Source organism: Heterodontus francisci, chromosome 37, assembly GCF_036365525.1.
Source record: "Heterodontus francisci isolate sHetFra1 chromosome 37, sHetFra1.hap1, whole genome shotgun sequence".
In the NCBI taxonomy this organism is placed as follows: Eukaryota; Metazoa; Chordata; class Chondrichthyes; order Heterodontiformes; family Heterodontidae; genus Heterodontus; species Heterodontus francisci.
In genome coordinates this window covers 11,720,525-11,744,494 of record NC_090407.1, presented here as the reverse complement: position 1 = coordinate 11,744,494, position 23,970 = coordinate 11,720,525, and the positions used below count along the sequence as shown (strand labels likewise).

The following is a 23,970-nucleotide window of genomic DNA, read 5'->3' as shown; positions in this document are numbered from 1 at the left end:
GATATGCGGAATAGATAAATATTTTGGAGTTCTTGCTTGATTATCTTTAGGGACAAGGGGCTATTCATGTGGAACTTTCCATGAGAAGATTAAACATGTAGGGTTCAATCTATGGTATATGTCTGGGGAAAGAATGGACTTGATGAACCAAACGACTGTTTTATTCTTTGGGGGAGGATTGAGATTTCACGGGAATTCTTCGACTCATTTCCCGTAACTTCGGCAAGAGAGTCTTAGAAACCTGAGGAAAAATGCTGAAGTTGTGACAGACAAGCGGGCGAACCCCTGCAGAAATTCATTCCCACGTATTCTTAATATTTAATGGTCATATTAACTTCTTCAAAAAGGGCAATTGGTAGAAGGGCGTAGAGCACATGTTTGCCAACTGCGGGCCTCAGAGCCCGGGGGAGATTCCATGAGGTCAGTGAGGTCATCAGATTTCTTACCATCCATTGTCAGATTCATAGGACTGGATTTTGTCGTCTCACTCCCGGGAGTGGAGGTGGGCGCGGAAAATGGCGGCTGTCCTTCACGGGACCCGCACCACCGCGATTCTGCAACAGGCGGCCACTTTACATATTCACGGCAGCTGCCCCTCCCCCCAAATCACATGGCCAGGGGACATTGGAGATGCCATTCACAGCGTCACCGATGCGGAAACAGGTGCTGGTGCCATTTTTGAAAAGGCTGCCAGCCCTGGAGATGGTTCAACAAGGTGCAGAGTTGCCTCTTTTCCTCCCTTCCCTATACACGAAGTGCACAGTTAACCCCTTCCCCACCTTGGTGGTGCCAGCTTTCTCTGGACCGAAAAGTGAAAGCGCGAGTGCCGCAGGTCGCGTTAAGATCGGGACCTGAAGGTAAGATCGCTGCGGATTAGATTTTAATTAATGTAAACGTGTAATTTAAGTATTAAGCAGTCACGGAGCATCCCTGCTGCCGGGTGGATTGGGCCTGGCTATCCTGGCGTCGGGTTCTGTGGTGACCGCTGCTGCTCCGCTTTTCCAGAACCTGACGTCGGGCTGGAAATAAAATCCAGCCCATAGTTTTTTTCTATGTTGACTTAATGCCAGGTTATCTCCTTTGATTTGTCCAAATGCAAATAGTTTATGCAATGGTTAGGTAGCTATGGATGCCTTTTGTAAATTAGTACAGTGGGGCTGGGGCAGTGGGGGGGGGGAGGGGATCCCTGGGAGTGTGTTAACATTTGCAGGGGGATGAGTTTGGAAACCACAGACCTAGAGCTGCACTGGGCAAACACCAACGCCGACCCTTGGTGATGGTTACTGCTACTTGGTATGAAAGTCAAAATGTTTAGCTCACCAGCAGAAGCATCCACTGTGAGGTACAAACAAATGTTGTGACACCAAGGAGTCATATTTCTTCTGTGCAATGAGTGTAGCAAAATTGTGTACCCATTCATTAGACACTGGTTTATGATTTCACTGTGCCTAGCGTGAATTTGGAAATCTTCCCTGCAGCTATACTGCAATATTCATAGACTTGATCAACAGGTCTACAAGCCACACTAAAGACTGGGTTACTGGTAGAAGAAATTATATTGGAGTTAAAAGAAAGGATCGCTTTCATTTTGGAAGCTAAATGCTCCTCCAGGAGCCCAGAAGAGAGAGAGAGGCCCTGATCTGCCGCCAATATTTGACCCTGTTGGCTATTCCACGTAAACAAGACAGTGTGCAAGAAAACAGGCTGATCCATGTTGAAAACAACAGCCTTGGGAACTGGCTTAGATCACTGCCAAATTAAAAGCTATGCTAGATAAACACTGGTGCAGGTTTGGTCACCAGTACTGGGCCAGTTGTTTTTTTGCTTAATTTATTTAATAATACCACCTGGGGTGTGTTTTCGTGGAAAACTCTGCTGGCAACCGAAACAAAAACACTATGCTCAGTTACTACAACAATAACAACTTGCATTCATAGAGCACCTTTAATGTCGTAAGATCACCCAAGGCCTTTAATACCCTTTTAATACCTTTTGACCAGATGCAAGGCAGTGTTTGAAATCACTGTCGGGTTTGCAACAGTGTGCTGTGGCCTACTTCTGGAGGATGGCATTGTCATGCAGGCCCCTGCCTGCCAAGAATGAGGCATATTAATTTTGTCATATGAACATTGATTTTAAACTTGCTGGGAAGAGAAGGCCTGTTACAGGGGCTGCCAGACACTTAGCTGAAAAACATTTGCATACTAACAGACAGTGCTTGTGGAGACAAAAGGACCATTCCCTGACACATTCAACCCACAATGGATTTTGATCACCAGTCTTTGAAGGTGTAAGGAAGAGCATTCCAGAGACTGCTATGGTGATACAATCCACAAAAGCTAGGATTAGTTAAACCAGTTGGTCACATGACTAACTGGCTGGTCCAGGGTTTTTTGAACTAGCCATAGAGTTTTTGAACTTGGAAAGACTGTTTGCTCCTGGATTGAGAAGACCTCTCCTTTCTGCTCCCATCTCTTTCTCACAAGCCTCTGGACCCACTGAGGACACATGAACTTCGAGAGAAAAGTCTCCTACATTGAACAAGGTTTAAGAAGAATACTGGGCCCCAATGAAAAGCCAGATCTATCTACGATCATGGACTTTACAGTGAGCTCGAGAACAGTAACCAAAACCATCTTCAGATATTGCCTCAAGCATGTGTATGCATGCTAGCGTGGGTGCACCGCATATCCATAGGCGTTAACTGAATTAGAGTTTAAAGTTTAATAAAGTTCGACCTTTTTCTTTAAACCTAAGAAAACCTGTTTGGCTAATTTCTTTGCCTTATAATCAGAAGTTAGCGAACAAGGATTCATTAGGAGGCAGCTAAAAACATGGTGTGTTTAAAATTAAACCCTGTTACGGTAAGCCCAGGTTTAGGCTGAGAGGGAACCCTAGACCCCTTTCTCACCTGGTTGTAACAGGCATGAAATTTCGGAGAACCAGCCACAAGCCAGATTGAATAATAATAATTAACATGGCTTTTTGCCCTGGTGAATAAATTAGTAATTGAAGTGTAAACAAAGACTTTCTTCTACTTTGTAACCATTGCTATATACATTTGTTCCCTGTTATTCAGAATATTGGTTTCAACACTCTTAATTTATTTTCTTTAATGCTTTTGCTTTCAAATTTTCCCCTGTTCTCCTGAAAGTGCTTACTCAAGCTGGAGTGTGGTCAGTAAGCACTAGCCTATCTGGTGGCTTCTCGTTTGCACACCTCCGCAGTGAGTGCCATCATCGTATACTTGTCTCTAACACCGGGTGACATGCACAGCTGCTTACCTTCCAGCAGGGGTCATTGGAAAGTAGTAAGGAACAAGAAACATGGCTAATGTTCCCATAGCCCAGGAGCACTGAGGCAAGTGTCCCAACACCCACTACCAGTGCCCTAGATCAAAGCAGCTCATCCAGCACAGATCAGCAATCAGTCCTCACCTAAATGGCTCAGATCTTCATGAGGTCAATCGAGCCACCATTGTACATGCCTTTATACCTAACACATCAACAAGCATCTAATACTCTCCTCCTTTAAGACGCTCCTTAAAACTTATCTTTGTGACCAAGTTTTTGGTCACCTGCCCTAATATATCCTTATGTGGCTCAGTGTCAAACTTTTTTTTTGATAATGCTCTTGTGAAGCACCTTGGGATGTGTTGCCATGTTAAAGGCGCTATATAAATGCAAGTGGCTGTAGTGAGGCAGGGTCAAGGGTTTCAGTTGAGAGTCCAAATGATTATGATGGCTGATGGCTCAGCCATGAGCAGTAGGGGAGGGGGAAGATGATGTTTAATAACCTAGAGATGGTAGAACAGAGGGGACAAGGGTAGAGCTTGGGTAGGTTGCAGAGGTAACCTGCATGATTGAAGAATAATGGTCTAATGAGGAGATGGGAGTGTGAGTATTCTGGTAAGATGAGATCCCACAGGTTAAAGAGTGTTCTTTATAATCTGGGAAGGTGCCTTGGTTGATTTTATGCTCCCTCTAGAGCTCAGGAGCAGGACTGATAGTGCAGATGGCACATTCAGCCCAACAAGAGATCAGATAATTCAGTGTGAACTGGGGATGGAAGTTGGGATGATCCCGCGATCGGGAATGACTGAAAAGGCTGGAACTCTTTTCTCCAGCAACGAGAAGGCCGAGAGGTGTCCTGATAGAGACCTTTAATGTTGTGAAGCAGTTCATTAGAAGTACAGAAGATGGGCAGGATTTTCCAGCGGGGTTCGGGACCCCGTGTCAGGACAAAATGGGGGGCCCATGCCCACACACTGGCAGCGGGACCAGCTCGGCAATTTCACTGAAGGGGGCGGGCTCACAATGCTGCTAGCCCAATCAGAGGGCCAGCAGCCTGACTGGGCGAGATGAGCTGTACTGAGGCAGGTCAAAGATCAAGAGGTCAGAGAGGTACGTTTTAAATTAAAATTCCAAGGGTTCAAGCAGGAAGGCCCCTCCTGATGGCCCGTGGGGACTGCTTTCCCTGTTTGCGGCCCCCTCTTTGGGACATGGAGTCTCCGGCTCCGGCTCAGGCTGCTGCCTCCGTGAAGCTGGCAGCCACTCTGCCACTAGCAAGATGCCAGCCGGTCCAACGAATGACCCCGAGTGGGTCACCAGTTATTTAAATTGCCTCCCTCCCTGCCTGTTCTGTATCTGGTCTCACCACAGGGAAACTTCTCTAGCGGCGGGACTGCGAGGGGGAGCCATCCTGATGTGGTTCCCTGCTGTTTTCCTGGCCTCCTTTCCCCTGCCCCCCCCTCCCCCCTCACCTCCCAGCTCCCACCACAGGACTGGGAAAATCATGCCCAATATTTCCTCTGCCTACTTCACAAAACTACAAAGAACAGGACAGCACAGGAACAGGCCATTCGGCACTTCCGGGGACTGTATTCCTCTATTCCCATCCTATTCATGTATTTGTCAAGATGCCTCTTAAACGTTGCTATCGTATCTGCTTCCACCACCTCCCCCGGCAGCAAGTTCCAGGCACTCACCACCCTCTGTGTAAAAAACTTGCCTCGCACATCCCCTCTAAACTTTGCCCCTTGCACCTTAAACCTATGTCCCCGAGTAACTGACTCTTCCACCCTGGGAAAAAGCTTCTGACTATCCACTCTGTCCATGCCGCTTATAACTTTGTAAACCTCTATCATGTCGCCCCTCCACCTCCGTCGTTCCAGTGAAAACAATCCGAGTTTTTCCAACCTCTCCTCATAGCTAATGCCCTCCAGACCAGGCAACATCCTGGTAAACCTCTTCTGGACCCTCTCCAAAGCCTCCACGTCCTTCTGGTAGTGTGGCGACCAGAATTGCACGCAATATTCTAAGTGTGGCCTAACTTAGGTTCTGTACAGCTGCAGCATGACTTGCCAATTTCTATACTCTATGCCCCGACCGATGAAGGCAAGCATGCCGTATGCCTTCTTGACTACCTTATCCACCTGCATTGCCACTTTCAGACTAGGGGTCATAAGTGTAAGACAGTCATTAATAAATCCAATAAATAATTAGGGCGGCGCAGTGGTTAGCACCGCAGCCTCACAGCTCCAGCGACCCGGGTTCAATTCTGGGCACTGCCTGTGTGGAGTTTGCAAGTTCTCCCTGTGTCTGCGTGGGTTTCCTCCAGGTGCTCCGGTTTCCTCCCACATGCCAAAGACTTGCATGTTGATAGGTTAATTGCCCATTATAAATTGCCCCTAGTATAGGTAGGTGGTAGGGAAATATAGGGACAGGTGGGGATGTGGTAGGAATATGGGATTAGTATAAATGGGTGGTTGATGGTCAGCACAGACTCGGTGGGCCGAAGGGCCTGTTTCAGTGCTGTATCTCTAAAAAAAAATTGCGAAACCTGTTTACCCAATCAGAGGTTAGAATGAGGAACTTTATACCACAAAGAATAGCTGAGGCAAATAGCACAGATGCATTTAAGGAGACGCTCGATAGGTACATGGGAGAGAATGGAATAGAAGGATATGCCAATAGGGTGAGATGAGGAGGCCCGTGTAGAGCATAAACAGCCAGTTGGGCTGAATGATCCCTTTCTGTGCTGTAAAATCTATATACTCGTTAAAAAAGCTTAAACTTACAAATATTGCAGACGTCTGTCTTTTAGGAGATTGTTTTTAAATAATCTAGTAAATAGATAAATTTGCTGACGTAGGTAATTCAGTATAGGTTTGTTCTTTTAAAGAAATTCTTTGGGAATTATAGTTTTATGCTTTAATAATTCAGCATAACATAAATATAGGGGCATTCTTCAAGGTTTTATATATGCAGTGCTTCTTTGAGGGGTTTGTAGAGCCCCAAATCTGGGGTGTCTCTGAGAGGTCTGTCTATTGTATATTGTTTCCTGTCATTCAAAACTCTTGGGAAATCCATTCTTTTTAACATTGGTAAATTTTACTAATTCAGCTCCTGGCACAGAGCTTGCCACAGTGGGTTGCACATCGGGGAATTGCTGGTACAATGTGCACTTTCTCAACCATTCATTTGACAAGAGAATCGCAAGCGGGCCTGCAATTACCCATGATGCTCATCCAACAGGCAAGGCCTGGTCTGGGGCACCGCACCACACCCGTTAAACTTGCCCTCATTTCATTTTGATGGTGAAATGAAAGCAACAAACACATCCATGTAGTTTCTCCAGAGCTGCTGGCGGTAGCTTTTAGAGAGGGACCAGAAACTACTAATGAGTAGGGTTACCAACTAAATGGTTGCATGAAGGTTTCATCAAACAGTTTTCTTTCCCCATCTCTAATATTTTCAAAACTAATAAACAAAAAGGTTCAAAGAAAATTTTGAACGTTTTTTTTCAATGCTGGTATGAATGTTCTCTGGGGTTGGCCAAAGCTGTGTCCAGGAGATTAAGCTTTTAATTCCTGGAGGGTCCAGCACAATCCTATAAATAGGGGCTATTTTAGACAGGAAGATAGAAATGTTGGGTGTGAGTACAGGGAAACTGCAGACTAAGTTGCATTCTCCTATTATCCATTGACTACTTCACATTTTCTTTTGCGATGCAAGCGCGTAACACTTGAGTATCTATTTTGTCGATAGTTGTTGAAATCAAATTGTGTGTGTTTGCATTGCATGAGTTTGAGAGTTTGATGCTGTTTGGAGTGTTGCTGAAATAAAGCTGCAGTATCCATTTTATATTGTGCTACACAAGGCCTTCCAACATTTGGCTTGTTGCTTATTTCTTCCATTATTGTGAAGTCCCATCAAATCCCATGAAACCTGATGCTAGTGGGGCCGAACATTGTTGGTGGTGACTAAAAGTGGCCATGAAACAGAACTACAGATTAACCATGAAGGTGATTCCTTGACCATTATGCTGCAGTGGGAAAGAGGGAGAAAACAGGGACTATACAATGCTGTGTGGGTCTGTTTTGGTTTTAGTATATGGGATTGCATCACCAGACTGTGTCAGGGAGTTCTCTGCCTCTACAAAAGTGAGTACCCAGGCTAACATTTAGTTTTAAATCTTATATGGCACACAAGAGGATTTTCTTGACCTTTGACCCCAGGGACTGCCCAGTTCCTTGAGAGCACGGTTTAGGAAAACAGGGAAGAGACCCAGATAACTGCATCACAACCTCTTCCATTTAGTCCTGGGACTACTAGATCTTTCCTGGGAGTGGAGCTTGGCTTGCATCTAGGATAAGCCCAGGCCCAACCTCCGGATTTAAAGGAGGCTTGGGGGAGTTCTCAGTGTCTTGCCTCATTTTCTGGTTCACTTCCATTCAGGACAATAAAACTGCAAGTACTAATACTGTAACTTTCCTGTTGTCCATTGAGTAGGAAAAGCCACGAGAAGCAACCCTCATACTTTGTAAGACATTGCAGGAACACTTGGATTCTTAACCAGCATGTAGTTCAGAACCACTTGCTTCACATTCTTGGCACCCTGCTGAGTTCATAGTCTGGACACGAGAATTGTTGTGTCAGAGATTTGGCGACTGTCCCTTCCTGAATTTAAATTTACTTCTCTTCAGTGCGGCCACTGGTTATGCAAAGGCTGATACTGCCGCAGTCCATTGCACTCTTATACGTACTTTACAGTGTCTGGTGTTAAATTGGTTTCATGTCTTCACTTGGGTTATTGAATGCTACAGCTTTCTGATGGAAGGTTTTTGGAGGCCATTGTGACTGAGAGTAGTACTGAATCGTTCTCATTGGAATAGCTGCTATAGAATCTATCTGAGGTGCTATTTGTTGTTGTCTGATGACGCAACTCCAAGCCCTAAAGCTCAAATGGCCAAATAGTATTGATTTGAAATGGCTACAAGGTTTGAATACACCCCATTGTATGGGACTACTGTATACAGTACATTGTAGGAATGTATTTCCTTGAGAGAATCAGCTATTGATATGGTGTGAACTATATTGCAATATATTTGCAGCACACCAAATTTTAACTGACTAATATTTTGGGAGAAAATTGCAGTGTGTTTATTCATCCATGTAGGAATACAAAAAGGGTACTGCAACTTTTAAATGCTTTTACATGGTAAGTGGTGCAATTAATGTTTTTTTTTAATCAACAAACCATATTTCCTTATCGATTGGGCATCAATGTTTATTTCTTCTGAAAGAATATTATCCAAAAGGACATAAAATGTCTTTCGTTGTATTACCTGTAATGAAAAATCACTTGGAACAAAGAATGACTGTTTGAGTTGTAGCTAACAGAAAGTTCACTTAAATTAGACAATGCGCAGCTAAATATGGAAACGAAAAACTGAGGTGTAGTATATAATCCTATTGCACCACTAACCTGTGAAGGACTGAAAACATATAGATAGAACAGAAAATTGGGTCTTTATTTGCTCAGAGATATTTTTGCTCTGTGCTTTCTCCTGAGGCAGTGTCACGACAGTAACTGTTGCCAACCTGAAGGGTGGAGATACTCCCATGCGCACAATGCTATTCTGGGACCATTTGGAGAACTTATGACGGAAGACGATATAATCCGTATAGAAAAGCAAATTGAAAACCTCCAAGTCATGCACAAAGTGCAGAAAGTGGAGACGGAGCTGGAGCAGCTAGAGCTTGAGCTTCAGCAACTCCTGCCCGTGTCTACTGCATTGGCCCCCGAGCATTTTACTGTGAACCCGAAACAGGTACACGGACAGGCAGATGACCTGCCCGCTTGGTGCAACAAGATTTCAACCCTGTTGAAGAGCATGGCTATTCTTCTGGCCACGTTAGGTGGGAAGGAGATAGACATTTTGGACACCGTGCCTTCCCGTGATCAATGTAGGGGGCCAGTGGCTGGGCCAATGAAGGTTTCTTCAGCTAAAGAGACAAATATGAATATAGGAAGGTCTCAGTCATTCAGTTCAACCAGAGAGGATGTTCAGAAAGAAATCCTGCAATGTGGTGTGTCAGTCAAAAACATAAGAGCAAACTATGAATTGCAACTGCAGTCAAGAATGACCGATGATACGCAACATAGAGTTTATAAAAGGAAGAGGTCTTTACCTGTTGTACCTCATGGTACAGAAACTATTTTCGAAGAACCCCATAATTTTAGCATGAATGAAACTCAAAGCACTGAGACAGAGCACAGAGTGCAACCACAATATCAAGGCAAGATGGTGGAAGAACCATTAATTATGCCAGTGCATGCGCCATTAATGTATTCTGGTTCAACAGACATCTGCAAGAATGATATAGGCAGATGTTTAAATCTAGACGATGAGACTTTATTTAGTCCAGATCCCATGACCAGAAGTCTCCCAGTACAGACAGACCTCAGCTGTGTACAACAATACATAGACATGAGGAAGGAACGGATTGTGTTTCTCTTCCTTGAACACTGGAGGAAATGGACATTCACAGAATCTTTCAGACAAAACCAAATGACGTCAAATATTTCCGGGGCTTTAGCTGAGAATTTCGAAGACATTCAACACCATGATGGGCTTCTGTATAGTACATCGGAATTACAGTCCGAGATCATGGGAGGAAGAAGTGATGATGATCGGCTTCTTTACTTCATGAAACAGAGGCAAGTTGTTGGCAAACTGATAGGCCACTGGAGGACAATTATCTCCCAGGTCCCAACTGGACAAATAAGACGATTGAGTCTGCATCACGAGATGTATTGGCCAGAGCACTTTCTTCCTCATGTTAATGGCATTCCTGTTGACTACAACAGCTTGAGCCTGGACCTTTTCATGCTTGGATACTTCCAGTTGTTGGAAATGAACATGACTCGCGCTGAGCGGAAATTCCGACACATCCTTTGCTATGAGATGTTTGACCGCCTGGGAAGCCACAGTTGGGAACTGATCCGAAAATTTCACAAAGTTGTCATGGAAGAGATTGAGTCTGGAAAACGAGATTGGGCCGATGGATTTGAAGATATTAAGCAGCAGTTTTTTGGAGACAGGGTTGACATAGTTGAGGTTCACCAGCACAACACAACAATCGAGGAAGAACAGACAGAGGAAAGGCCTGCAGAATTATCTCGACAGGAGTCATTTATGAGTAATTCGAACAATTTCCCAGTCAGTGATACTACAGTAGATGAGCAGATGCAAAGGAGCAAAATCAGCAAAAAATCGATTCAGCTCATCTCTGAACTTGGCGAATTCTGCAATGAAGAGATATGTCGATATATTGATCGCAGTTTTTCATTCTGGAAGGAGAAAGAAGCGGAGCTATTTGATATTTAAATTTGATAAATCACTGTTCTTAGATTATGAAGCTGATAGCTCTTTAGGTACCCTGTAGAGTATGAGATGAGATGGTATTATGAATGTTAGGCGTAGAACTGGAGATGAGCTCCAAACCAGTTTGGATTGGGTTATCAGTGAACAAATCTGAACTGAATAATCAGATATTTTGGGGCACATCATTTTGAAATATCTATTTATTTGTGGTAGATTAACAGCTTGCATAAAGATAAGTAACGACAAATATTGTAACTGTTGCAAAGTGTACTGAGTAAAAAAAACAGTGATTTTATCTGCAATTACTGACATCAATTGGAATGTGTGTTTGAGTTGTCAGTGAGTCAAGAAACCAAGCACCAGAGGCAAAATATCCAAAAGTACAAGGTGACTAAAACTTCTCATCAGTTTACTGACTTTGAGAGAAACACCTAACGAATCCAGTCTCAGTCTAAAAGGTTCATGCTAATGCATTTTGTGCTTGGTTTGGTGTAAATTTCTTAGGCAACCAGTGTTGCAGGGCTTCTAATCCACCATTATAGCAGCTATTTTTCCCTCTCACTCAATAATTTGGCATCCTAAATGCCTACAGTGAACTGTCGAGCTGTGTGCCTGGGTGTGCTTTCATCTCTTTAATCTGCTTTCATTGCAAACTTACAGCTGGATTGTACTACCAAAGGATCCCAAACTGACAGTGTCCAGTTATTCCTGTCATCTTCTGGAGTAAAATTCATTGCTTCTTGTTATGAAGTGAAAGATTGTGTTGTGTTCTATTTCTAATCAATTACTATAGGAAAGGAACAAAAACAAGAAATGCTGGATTCACTCAGCAGGTCTGGCAGCATCTGTGGAAAGAGAAGCAGAGTTAACGTTTCGGGTCAGTGACCCTTCTTCGGAACTATAGGAAAGGTGCTGCATTCCAAACAGTGCTTGAAAGCAGAGACCAGAGCTTGGGTCGCTCAATACTGGGATGATATCCAGTGAGATATTCTTGCATGATGGGAGCAAAGTGGAGACTCCACCCATCTCCCATTACCTCTAACTAGTTCCCCTGGTAGAGAGCCATGAATCAGGATAACAACCTGGCCCTGTTTGTTTTTATGGATAACCGTTGTTCTCAATATTCAGTAGGTAGCACTTAATTTGGTTCCCTTGTATTATTAGCTGTTATATTTGTTGCTCCAGCAGTATTAAAGTATTATTACATGAGGGAAGTAGCCACAATTTGGGGAAGTTTCCATGACATAATCTTGCAAAGCAACCTACTTCGCAGAATTCCCCCATCTGGAACGGTGAAAGTAAACGTCCAACTGCATTGATGGTCTGATGGCATAATTCTGACTTCCCTCTGGCATAAATTTAATAACATGTTTTTAAAAATTAAATAGCAACTCCTATAACATTTTTAAAGAGACCTTTATTCTGTTTACATGTTTGTTGAAGTTTGATTTAGCTCCTCCTTTTGACTGAAGGTATGTTTCTGGTGTAGTCTGATAACATTGTACTAATGCATTCATTAGTCAAAAAAATGAGAGTCTTCTGGGCAGAGAGCTCGCATTATATTACTCAGGAAGAGTAAGGTCCCTTGTTTCAACCTGAAAGTTTCTTAATGTGGCAGTCTTCTATCCTGTTTGGCTTTGCAACATGTCCAAGGTAAGTGGAGTATACCTTCAGTCAATGAATGCTGACAACATTTAAAGTTAATGGAATATAGAAGTAGTATTGATGTGAAATTAATTATTAAAAGAGCAAACCGGCTCCCCGAATGGTTCAGCTTGAGAGCGGTGGGTGAGAGTGAGGTTACCGTTGTCCATGTTGTACTTTGTGGTCAAGTAGCTGGCCAAAACTCATCATCCAGTTTCACATGAGCCATTTGGGCAAGTCATGAGAGGGTGACTTGCTCCCTAAGCCTATGCCTTTGGGAGAGGAGAAAAGGAAGGGAGAAAATTGAGGAAAAGAAGTAACAAAGAGTAAAAGGAGCAATTAACACAGTTATTACAACAGAAATAAGGGGACTGGTCTGTAAAGGCTCAGAATTCACTTACATTTACCTGTCTCTGACTTTTACCCCTTCCTTCACCCTCACAATGAACATCCACACATTATCTGTAACACATTGCTTGAGATTTGTAAAGCATGTTTGGATTAAATGAGCAACTTTGTTTAGGAGAGCAATGAAATAGAACTCTTCTGCATTTGCATCCAGTGTCTGTCTTTTATATTACTTTTTTGCATGCTTGTAATCATGTCTGCTTTCATTTAAGATGCATTTAAGTCTACGAGTTAAACTTTTGAATCGTTATTTGGCTGCAAGTTTATTCTGATTTTAAGTGGAAACCTGCTTTGAATTGTTTAGAAATTTCTTTATTCTTCATCTCTTTTGAGAAAGTTTCAACTTTGGTTAATATTTTAAATATATATCATTTTTTAAAATATGCCCAATGAGTCATTATGGAATATAAAGCTAGGTATTGTTAAAGTGTACCTTAAATGCAAGATTGATCATATACCAGGCAAATAACTTTGCCCCACTTTTGGATTTTTCTCCTAATTCAACCTGGTTCATACTTTGCACAGTTTCCTTTTGGCAAAATGATTCTAGTGATCTAAGCCTCTGTCAACTGTGCAATAAAGATTACTTTGAGACTTACAAAACTGTCTGCACAATGTTTTGAATTAGAGTTTGTGTAGGGCGGGAACGTGGAGTTGAGGCAGAAGATCAGTCATGATCATATTGAATAGAGAAGTGTGTTCAAAGGGTTGTATGGCCTAAACCTGCTCCTATTTCCGATGTCTTATGTTGTGGGTTATGTATTCCAGGTACAAAGATTTAGAGCCATTTCAAATAGTAAATGGATAAAATCTTGAGCATTGTTGTCCAGGTCCACTGTTGTGTTGGGAATATTATGGTGCTTCCCATCCATATGACCATCATTGATACTGTATCAGCTACTGTTGATAGGGGAGATCTTAAGTTGGTTTGAACCTGTCTTCGTCCAAAGTTCCCCACATACACTCTTACAAATAGGGTCACCAGAGACCAGTTATGAGTGGAATTGAGCTAATTTTGTTCCTCTCCCCAGCACGGGCACCTTGAGGGCATTTCGAGTGGCACTTCTGTCACCCAGTGTTTTTCTTTAACAATTGGCTTAATTTCTGCAATGTTCTGTCATTGTTATTGATAGCAAAGTGCTCTGTTGCTTTTGTGAACAGCTGCTTACAAAGCATTAATGATACATAAAGCCCGGGATTTCTGGGGTCAGAGAAGGCGGCAGATGAACACGTCACCTGCCTCCGAGCAGAATCCAATTTTGCCTAGTTTCCATCTCAGTCAACTTCCACCCTGAATTCTAGTCAGGTGGGAGGTGTGGGAGGTGAGGGAGTGGGACAGTTCTCACGATACCATGGAAACCTTACCCATTATGTCCTTGTAAGGCCTCAACACAGCTCTCACCAGCTGCAAACTGGCATGAATTCCATTGAGGCTTTTCGAAAAGCTTCAGAATGTTCTCCTGATCTTGGAGTGGATTGGTTACCTTTATTTAAATGCTTAATGGCTCCCTCAGGATCTGAAAAACAATTTATTTACTGCTAGCTTCAGTCCTGGAAGGGCCTCAGAGTTCTCTCAGTGGAGCTGGTGTGGACTGCTCTACCTCTGGTACGGGGTGCCAACCCTAATTATGTTAACCTCTGACCCCATAATTTGAGACAGGGTCTGCAGCTATTGATGTAGAGGGAGGGGCATTCCATTCTATCGCACGTCCTTTAGCAAATTAGACCACACAGAATTTTGGCACTCTGCAGTTTTTCCCTAACTGCTTTGATGGCAGGGGAGGGAATCAAAGAGAAATTCCATGGCGTTTACCCTTCTTTGACCTTTTACCTTTGGCTATTCACCTCCGCAGGGAGCTGAAGCAGATGTGAGGGAATCCTGATATAGTGCAGATTGTAAAAAGAAAGATTTGCATTTATATAGCACCTTTCCCAACGTCAGGAAATCCCAAAGTGCTTTAAAATGAAGTATTTTTGAAGTGATCACTGTTATAATGTAGGAAAGAATGTTTCACAAGTAGCAATGTGATAATGACCAGATAACCTAGTTCAGTCTTGCTGGTTGAGAGATAAACATCGGTTCGGTCACCAGTTATAGAGTGCCGCTGCTCCTCTTCAGAATGGTGCTTGGACATCTTTTATTTAAAAAACAACTGCTTTCAAAAAGCTGTAAAGAATATTGTTTATGAATTTAGGAAGAGGAATAGCTGCATCAATAATGTTGCATAAATATGTTTTCATTTGTCTCCATTGCCAACATAATGTGAAACATTTCCTGCAGATATATAGGCACAGTTATAACCTATACCATTACTTATAATCACCGGAAGTACAATGGGATCTGCTGACTATCGTTTGTCCCATTAGCCCTATTAGAATTAAATCCTATTGCCTATAGTTAGTGATTTACCACATCTGTCAACATGGTTATCCAAGATCAGCACAATTAGAAATCTAGTCCCTGTCTTACTGGACCTGCATTTAATACCTGCTGGTTATAACTCGGAACTGGTTATGTTTGTATTGTGCGCAGTGCGCTCTGGCAGTCAATAGGAAAAACATTTTTAAACTACTTAGTAATGTAATTTGATACATTAGTAGGTATCAGACCAGAATCCCGAATCCTATTTGTTAGCAAGAAACTGTATAGTCCCTCCTTGAAAACACGATGTGCACTGGAAATCTGTGCCATCTTCATGCCACTTTTGTAGTAAAAAAAAAATCCTCCTGCATTTCCTATTTTCTTTTGTCGTCCTTAATTTGTGAACTTGACCCCTTGTGCTTCTGCACAGAGCAGAAAAGCGATACTGAATCATGTATGGCCAAATCCCTCATAATTGTAAATGCTTCCGTCATATTCATCTCAGTCTTCTCTTCTCCAGTGGGAAAAGACACAAGATGGTCAATCTTTCCTCATATGTCATTCCCTTAAGTTCTGGGATATTGAAAGAAAGGGACCATCTTCAGCAAAGGCTGGTCACGGAAGGTACAGGGAAAGGGAAGGACCTTACCAGCAGATCTTTTTACGGAGAAATCGTCGGAAGGACGGAACACCGTGAGATGGCTGTTGTCTCGGTAGAACTGTTGATGGAAAACAAAAAGCACCTCGAGCAAGACAATCTTACTGGGGGAAATGTGGAAAGAAGTGGACCACATGAAGGAAAACTTCCAGCTGAACAGAACATGGAATGGAGAGGGTCAAAGTAATTATCTTTTGTCTTACTGGGAACCTTGGGGAAAAATAGCATCTAAACAGCTCAAGTTCAAATCCTACTCGATCCTTTTTTTTGGTATTTGACACTTCCGTGTGAAAAATGGCACAAAAGCCATTACTGAATAACTTGCTTATATGACCAGAAAACGTCCCAGGTAACATTGGCTGCAGAAAACGCTTGTCAATGGTTTCCATTTAGCTGGACCTCCCAGCAATATAAATCATGAAGAAAAAAGGCACTTAGACTACATCGCAATCTATTTGGAGAAGCAAATTGGTAATCTCTAATAATCCCAACAATTTCTTTTTTTAATAGGTCACCCGACACACACCTACACGGAACTGTCGTAGCTTCTTTTAAAGCGTGAGCTGGTGTTCTCCATTGCCTTGACAGGACTCCTGGTGCCATAGTATGGAGCTCCATTTAGGAGTCTCGGGGACAGCCGTGAATGGTTATACTTCCCTCTAGGAATAGTGCATGGACTTCTCGATCTTTACCATGAATTAGTCACACAGAGCCTAGAATTATAACTGATCTGCGGTCTCCACTTTGTCAGTACAAAGATGTAGATGTAATAGGACAATGTGTTCATCCTTTTATCTTTACTGCTCCACTTCATATCAATATCATTTATATTATACAATGAACAAAAAGTAAGATTAGCGAAAGAATGTTTTTTATTTATTTAGATATCAAAGTTGCCACTACATTCTTTGAAATCTTCAAAGTCCAATAGACTAAAAGAAATCGGGGGATGCTAAAACAAGAAGTTTGCTGGTGGGTAGGCCTGGAGTCCAAACTGGAAGATGTTGGTTGAAGGATAAATATTGACCAAGACTCTGGGAGAACTCCCCTGCTCTTCTTTGAATAGTGCTATAGGATCTTTGATGATCATCTGAGAGGCCAGACGGGACCTCAGTTTAACATCGCCTCCGAAAAATGGCAGCTCCAACAGTGCTGTGCTCCCTCAGTACTGCACTGGTGTCACCCTAGATTTTATTCTCAAATCTCTGGAATGGGGCTTAAACTCACAACTTTCTAACTCGGAAGTGAGATGCTACCGCTGAGCCCAGGCTGACATCTGAGTAATAATGACTGATCCAGAATTATTGCGTTAAGCAACCTTCCAATGGAGCATCAATTTTCCACAGTTGAGTTTAACCTCTGGGACTTTCTGATATTAAACAAATTTGTGAAACATGAGAATATCTTTTTTATAATCAAGTTATCTCATAAATGAGGGAACAGTAGTGTGGGTCAGGTGTGTTATACAGTTTAACCAAAGCTGTCTGTTTCAGAAAAGGAGAATTTTCATTTGATGAATAATTACGATTCTATTTATACAGTAGCATTAAAAAAATGTCTTGCTGAAGTTGTATGAAGAAGCTGTTTAATATTCATGATGTCTTGTAATGAACTGGCTGTCACTTTACTTGAGGTAACAATGGTGTGTAACTTGCATTTTGAAATAAAGCACTATCTATCTGGTGGCCTTTGCCAAGTAGTCCACGGTCATCACTTGTGTCTTTTTTTTACATTACTGCAATTCCCAGGGGATTCATTAATTATTGAAACCCCAGCTTATTTTACTGGAATCTGTAAATTAATCCATCAAAATGGAGTTGGGTCACTCCAGGTCTGACCACTGCAACATGAGGTTGAGTCATTCAGGGTAATGGTTCATCACTGAGCTCTCATCTTTCTGAACAATCTCATTAATTATAGTGTCCTCTATTATTTAGGTCATTTCAAACACTGTACTGACTTAGCTTTCATATATACCACACTCTTGGAATGAAGACACAATGAATTTGGCTAAATTCCTTTACGTAACAATGTACTTATCGCTTAAGGTGAATTAAGTTTAGAGATATAGCTCAGTACAGGCCTTTGTACAGTCTCCAGTGCCTTGCAGTGTTCCCTAGTATAGTTTAATAGATTGTGCTTATTTCACAATCGCCTGCACATGGGAACTGGATGAGCAGTGCAGTAGAAAAGGAATAGTGCCTCCAAGCATCGTTGTCTTGAAGAATGCTTGTGTTTATTGTGCAAAATGTCTTAGCAAATTGTAACTTCCGGTGTCAAAACTAATGCTTGAGAGCTGTTTCTGTTTTTAGTATGGTGTGTGCTCCCGAGTTATACTGCTGACTCCACATTGATGGTAAGAGCAGTGGTTACTTAAATGCAGCTCTAACTAATGCCCAAAGACAGAGATATATTTCTGAAGTTGGAAAGGAGTTTACAGGGCAGTTTAGGTGTTAGCTGTGGCTCAGTGCACAGACCTCTCACCTCTGAGTCAGAAGATTGTGGGTTCAGGCCCCACTCTGGAAACTTGAGCACAAAAATCTAGGCTGCCACTCCAGTGCAGTACTGAGGGAGTGCTGAACTGTTGGAGGTGCTGTCTTTAAGATGAGATGATAAACATAGGACCTGCCTATTGATTAAGGTGGACCTAAAAGATTCCACAGCACTATTTTGAATAAGAGCAGGGGAGTTATCCCTGTTGTCCTGGCCAATATTTATCCCTCAATCAACATCACTGAAAAATTTGGTCTTTTTTATTCTTTCACGGGATGTGGGCGTCGCTGGCAAGGCCAGCATTTGTTGCCCATCCCTAGCTGTCCTTGACAACTGAGTAGCTTGCTAGTCCATTTCAGAGGGCAGTTAAGAATCGGGCACATTGCTGTGGGTTTGGAGTCATATGTAGGCCAGGCCAAGGAAGAACAGCAGATTGCCTTCCCTTATGGGCATTTATCACATTGCTGCTTGTGGGAAACTTGCTGTATTTCCTACATTACAACAGCGACTGCACTTCTTCAAAAGTGCTTCATTGGCTGTATGGTGGTTTGGGACATCCCGAGGTTGTGAAAGGCACTATATAAATGCAAGCTGTTTCTTTTCTTGGTTGGGTGTTTTGTGGCATTTGGAAACTTCTGATCAAGTGGACTACTTGGAAATCTTTTAAATCTTTCATTTTTGAGTTTGAAAAATTCACTGCACTATTTAAAATTTTTTTTTCAGCCTGTGTGAAGCGGAACCTTTTTGAAGTAATTTCACACCAGAGGCTGAAACTCAACTCCCTTCACTTATACGTGTACATAATCGCTGAACTTAATGAAGCTGAAATTGCTTTGCTGTAATGCAAAATGTGCAGTATAACCACTCAATTAATAACAGAGCTTGATAGATAAGAAAGAAATAACTTCCATTTATATAGTGCCTTTCTTATCCTCACTTTACAGCCAATGAAGTACTTTTGAAGTGTAGCCACTGCTTTAAAGTAGGTAATGTGAATAAAATATTATAACAAAAGCCAAATACTGCGGATGCTGGAAATCTGAAATAAAAACAGAAAATGCTGGAAATACTCAGCAGGTCAGGTTGATGACCTTTCGTCGGAACTTGATAAAATATTGATAGAAAGATGGGCTGAGATGCCAAAGAAATGGCAACCATTTTTCTGAAGAAAGGCTGAGAGGTTGGATCGAGACATGAGAGTCTTAAGCATTTGATATTTTAGATGGTGTTGCGACCAGGTGAGAAAGAGGTCTAGGGTTCCCTTTCAGCCTTCACCTGGTCTTACTGTAACAGGGTTTAATTTTAAACATACTGTTTTTAGCTCCCTCTTGGCGAATCCCTGTTCACCGCTTTCCAATTATAAGGCAAAGAAACCAGCACAACAGGATTTCTCAGGTTTAAAGAAGAAAGGTGAAATTTAATTAAACTTAAATTCTAATTCGGTTGACACCTACGGATGTACAACGCGCCCACGCTAACATGCAAACGCGATACACACATGCAAATAGAGACAGAAAAGAGCAGAAGAAAAATTAAAGTGGAAAGGTTTGAGGCAATATCTGAAGAGTTGTTGTTACGGTTCTTCGTAGGGTCTTGCTTTTCGTTGGGGCCCAATATTCTTCTTAAACCTTGTTCACTGTTGGAGACTTTTCTTTCTTGGGGTTCATGTGTCTTCAGTCAGTTTTTGGACTTCCGTGAGAAAGAGATGGGAGCAGACAGGAGAGGCTGTGGCGATCCAGCCAGGAGAGGTCTTTTCATTCCAGGAGCAAATTCTCTGTTCTCTCATTCAAAGCTGTACAATTCAGAACAAAAACCCAGTCTGCCAAGCATGTTAGTCATGTGACTAACTGGTCTGACCACGTCTGTTTGTGGATTGTATTGGGGCAGGGGATAGCTCCTTTGTTCCCAAACACTGTCTGTTAATATGCAAAAATGTCTTTCCAGCCAGGAGTCTGGTAACCCCTTGTCCCAGGCCTTCTGTTCCCAGGAACAATTTGAAATTTAATGTCCATGTGGCGAAATTAATGTGTCTCATTCTTGGCAGGTGGTGCCCTGCATGACAATGGCTTCAAATATAGACCGAACAATTATTTAAGGTAATTGGCAAAACAAACAGAGGGGAGATAAGAATTTTTTTTTACGCAGCAAGTTGTTATGATTTGGAATGCAAAGGGCAGTGGAAGCTGATTCAGTAGTAACTTTCAAAAGGAAATTGGATAAAAACTTGAAAAGGAAAGGTTTGCAGGGCTCTGGGAAAAGAGCGGAAGAGTGGGACTAATTGGATAGGTCCTTCAAAGAGCCAGCACAGGAGTGATGGGCTGAATGGCCTCCTTCGGTGATTCAAAAAAAGAATGACAAAGTTAACTTGTCTGAATTTTTCTGTGCAGGAAGAGCAGGAAACAGCACGTTTTGCTAATATGCCTGCATGGAAGAGAGATATTGTGAAAAAGAAAATTGATGGAGAAAGGTATTGTTCCTGAGATATTAAAAGAGATGCATTTGTCTAAAATTTTAATATGACTGAAGCATTTTGCGATTATCTAATTTTATTTTCTTTCTCTTCCTCCCAGAGAGCAAAAAAGGTTAGTGTTCGTTTATTAATTTTCTGCATGAATGTAAATATTGAACGAAAACCTTAATTGTTAGAAAGGTAAAATCTACCTTTGGGATTTGATTGTATTAATTGTATTGCCTTTTCCTGACGACCCATAATACATCAGGGCAGATTGCAACCTTTTATTTGTTCACCGAGGGTAAAACGCTCATTGGTTTTGTCACAACTAATTCATAGGAATGTTTTAGTGTGAGTTACACCATTGTATTGTGAATTTATAAACCAAAAATTGATTTGCCAGCGGTCTTTTTAATAATGGGACTGTTTAATTCAAGGTGGCTGAGAGAGTGAATGACTTCATATTTACACAAAAACCATCATTTTCCAGTATGATAGCAGAAAGATTATGGCAAGAACTACAGAGGAAAACGTACATCCGGGTTTCATGTTGCTAATAATTAGCCATTGGGAGATATATATGTGAAAACATTGGGTAAGGAGGGGATTGGGCTAGGCGGGGTGTCACATGGAATTGTTAGATAAAAATATGCCAAGGTCCATTTGGTTCACCACCTACTGTGCTGATGCTCACATGATACAATGATAATGAAGTTATTGGCCAATCATAGCCATCAGTCTCTCTCAATGAGTCTACACCAGGCCCAGACATGACATGAGGAAAATCCCAATGGTGAAGAACTATAGGCCCAGGATCACCTGTTCCTCCCAGGTCCAAAGCCAGGTAGTCTTCTGCTACTATTTGGTGAAACTTTTACATGAAAAATGGTGATGTGAATGAGGCACCAGAGGGCTGCTGGCACTCGTGGAATCTTAAATCCATATGGGTATGAACTTTCAGGAGAGGAGGGGAGAAACTTAGTGGGGGGGGGGGTGGTGGTGGTGAGTGGGAGGGGAGATTAATTTATTTCACAAGAATGTTGATGAAAAGGAATTAATGAAAGGAGTTCTGACCCAGTTCATGGATTTTTCTCAGAGGCCGTCTTTGTATCATTGTTGGTAACCCAGTTTAACCTCTGTATTAGGATAGAGGAGGAGAAGTTGAAGAAGGACGAAGAAGACAAACTGAAAGAACAGTCTGAGAAGCTGCGGACTCTCGGTTATGACGAAACGAAACTGGCGCCATGGCAACGGCAGCTCATCCTGAAGAAAGGAGACGTAGCAAAGCAAGAATAAGACTCTCCCTTTGAGCATTCTTCCATTTTCTGCTGTACTGTAGACTGTGCTGTTCAGTAGGAGGCAGATCCCAAGGGTTAATTCACTGCTAAACATGCTGAGCTCATTAATCGTTAGTAGCTCTTTCTTCAGGTTGTATCTCCCATGTAATTCACAAGCCAACATTCCCAGTTTGAGGGAGATCCTTTCATGCTTTTACCTGCACTTGCACCTCTTTCATACTTGTCCTATTATTCCCAACTTATTCCTCAGCATTCCCTAGCTTGGGCACAATGATTTGTGTAAGAAGCATGATTCAGAGCTCTCTACTATTGTGGTGATAATGGTCTGTAGATCTGCAACCCCAAAAAAAGTAATTATGATCTAATGTGTTCCAGGGATAATATCAATCTTTTTCCAACTGTAAAATCACAGTGCAATTTTAAATTATGGAGGGTGTTAGATAAACACTCAGAGTACAACTTTGTGCACTGAACATATAGGTTAATTGATTCAGTTTGTGTTTGTTAAAAAGCGTGGTAATTTGAAAGTTTATTAAAACAGGTGCTGACTCAGTTGGCGAGTGCCACTGCCCAGTGTAGAATTGAGCCAAACAAACCAGGACGATTCATGTCTCGCTCTGTGGTGTGTTAGCCTGATCTCAGCTGGGTCTGCTGTAGGTCACGCTGCCAGAGCTGGCCTCATCACCTCAGGAGTAGTGAAGGAAAAATCAACTGGCTAGCTTTCATACTCCCAATGCCTCTTGTAAATGTTGAGTGAGGATCAGATCAGGATTGGTTGTGACGCCTGCCACGATCTGCCATATTTCCCGCTGAAACTCACTACCGAGGATCGCACATGAGGAATGGCACTGCAGGCATGCGTGAACCTAGGTGGTGAGTAACAACGGGCTGGATGGCGAGACTGGCATCGCAACCAAGGTGAAGAGGGTGTCTGCTGTCTGTGGATCCATACCTTGGTATCAGTGCTGACAAGAGAGAAGAAAGAAATACCAATCATCATATAATATGTGAATGTACAATATGCTTCTTACCCCAGTTATAGCAGTCATAGGTCCCTGAAACAAGTTACTTAAATTGAGAGCACGTCCAAACCTTACTGAACAGCACTACTGACTGTTAGACACCCAATAGAATTGTTCAATGGAATGGTTTATCTCTGAGCAGTGATGACATGATAAACACAATTGTAGGAACTCCTGTTCAGACACTGGCATGTTGCTTATCTATCAATGTTGTATATAATCAAGGAATGACCACTTATTTTTCCTACGTGTAGCATACCTCTTCTCCAGACATTAGTACACAGGGGATGTATCTCTTGTAAAGAAATGCTGTGACATTATTTATAACACAGTTTGTGGAATGTTATATATTTTCTTGGATGCCATAACAATGTAATGGAAAGAGGTGGTGCAGATGTCATTGCCATTAGCCTATTTTCTACAGATTTCACATCTGAATATCCTTTTGCATCTTTTTTTGCAGCCCTGTGCAATTAGTTTTTCAGCAGCTGTGTTTCCATTTCCTGAAATGTCTTGACCATAAAAATAAACCACTTAAATAACTTTCCGATGGTCTTTTTTTATTTGCATCATTTGCAATGCAAGTCACCAGAGAGTGAAGGGAATTAAGTTCATTTGTGAGGCAGCGTTAAATGTTCAATACACTGCAATCGCTAAACATCACTAAAGCATATGACTGGGAGTTAGAACATTGCTTTTTGTGGGATCTTGCTGTGCGCAGATTGGCTGCCGGGTTTTCCTTCATTACAACAGTGACTATGCTTCAAAATGACCTCATTGGCTGTAAAGTACTTTGTGATGTCATGAAATGCGCTAGATGAATGTAAGGTCTTTCTTTCAATGCTGATTGGTTCATCGAGTTCAGGAGAAATGTTTTGGCGCAGAGTCGATGGGCTGAATGGCCTAGTTCTGGGCTGTACTATTCTATCAGAGAGGGAGAGGTGGGATAGAGGTGGGAAGG

General features: G+C 42.1%; 2 protein-coding genes across 3 annotated transcripts in view; both read left to right on the top strand.

Moving 5' to 3' along the window:
- The window catches only part of espn (espin), a 135,712-nt gene extending 112,177 nt beyond the window's left edge, over positions 1–23,535 (top strand). Inside the window, exons 12-14 of one of the 2 annotated variants that reach the window (XM_068017116.1) lie at positions 20,625–20,704; positions 20,808–20,819; positions 21,835–23,535. In XM_068017116.1, the coding sequence (XP_067873217.1) occupies positions 20,625–20,704; positions 20,808–20,819; positions 21,835–21,985 (243 nt within the window). In that variant the 3' untranslated portion in view covers positions 21,986–23,535. Of the gene's footprint in view, positions 1–16,254; positions 17,412–20,624; positions 20,705–20,807; positions 20,820–21,834 lie in introns of those variants that run through there. The other variant, XM_068017115.1, reaches the window with a different exon arrangement.
- LOC137352277 (espin-like protein) lies at positions 8,945–10,675 on the top strand. Its single transcript, XM_068017576.1, has 2 exons — positions 8,945–10,476; positions 10,555–10,675. The coding sequence occupies exons 1-2, from the start codon at positions 8,945–8,947 to the stop codon at positions 10,673–10,675; spliced, it is 1,653 nt and encodes a 550-aa protein (XP_067873677.1).
- Positions 23,536–23,970: the final 435 nt, after the last annotated feature.

Bases quoted from the DNA above. Each gene is read 5' to 3' on its own strand.
- LOC137352277 (XM_068017576.1), top strand. From the start codon at position 8,945: ATGACGGAAGACGATATAATCCGTATAGAAAAGCAAATTGAAAACCTC. The intron at 10,477-10,554 runs GTCATTTATGAG...GAGCAAAATCAG, and splicing joins GCAGAATTATCTCGACAGGA to CAAAAAATCGATTCAGCTCA.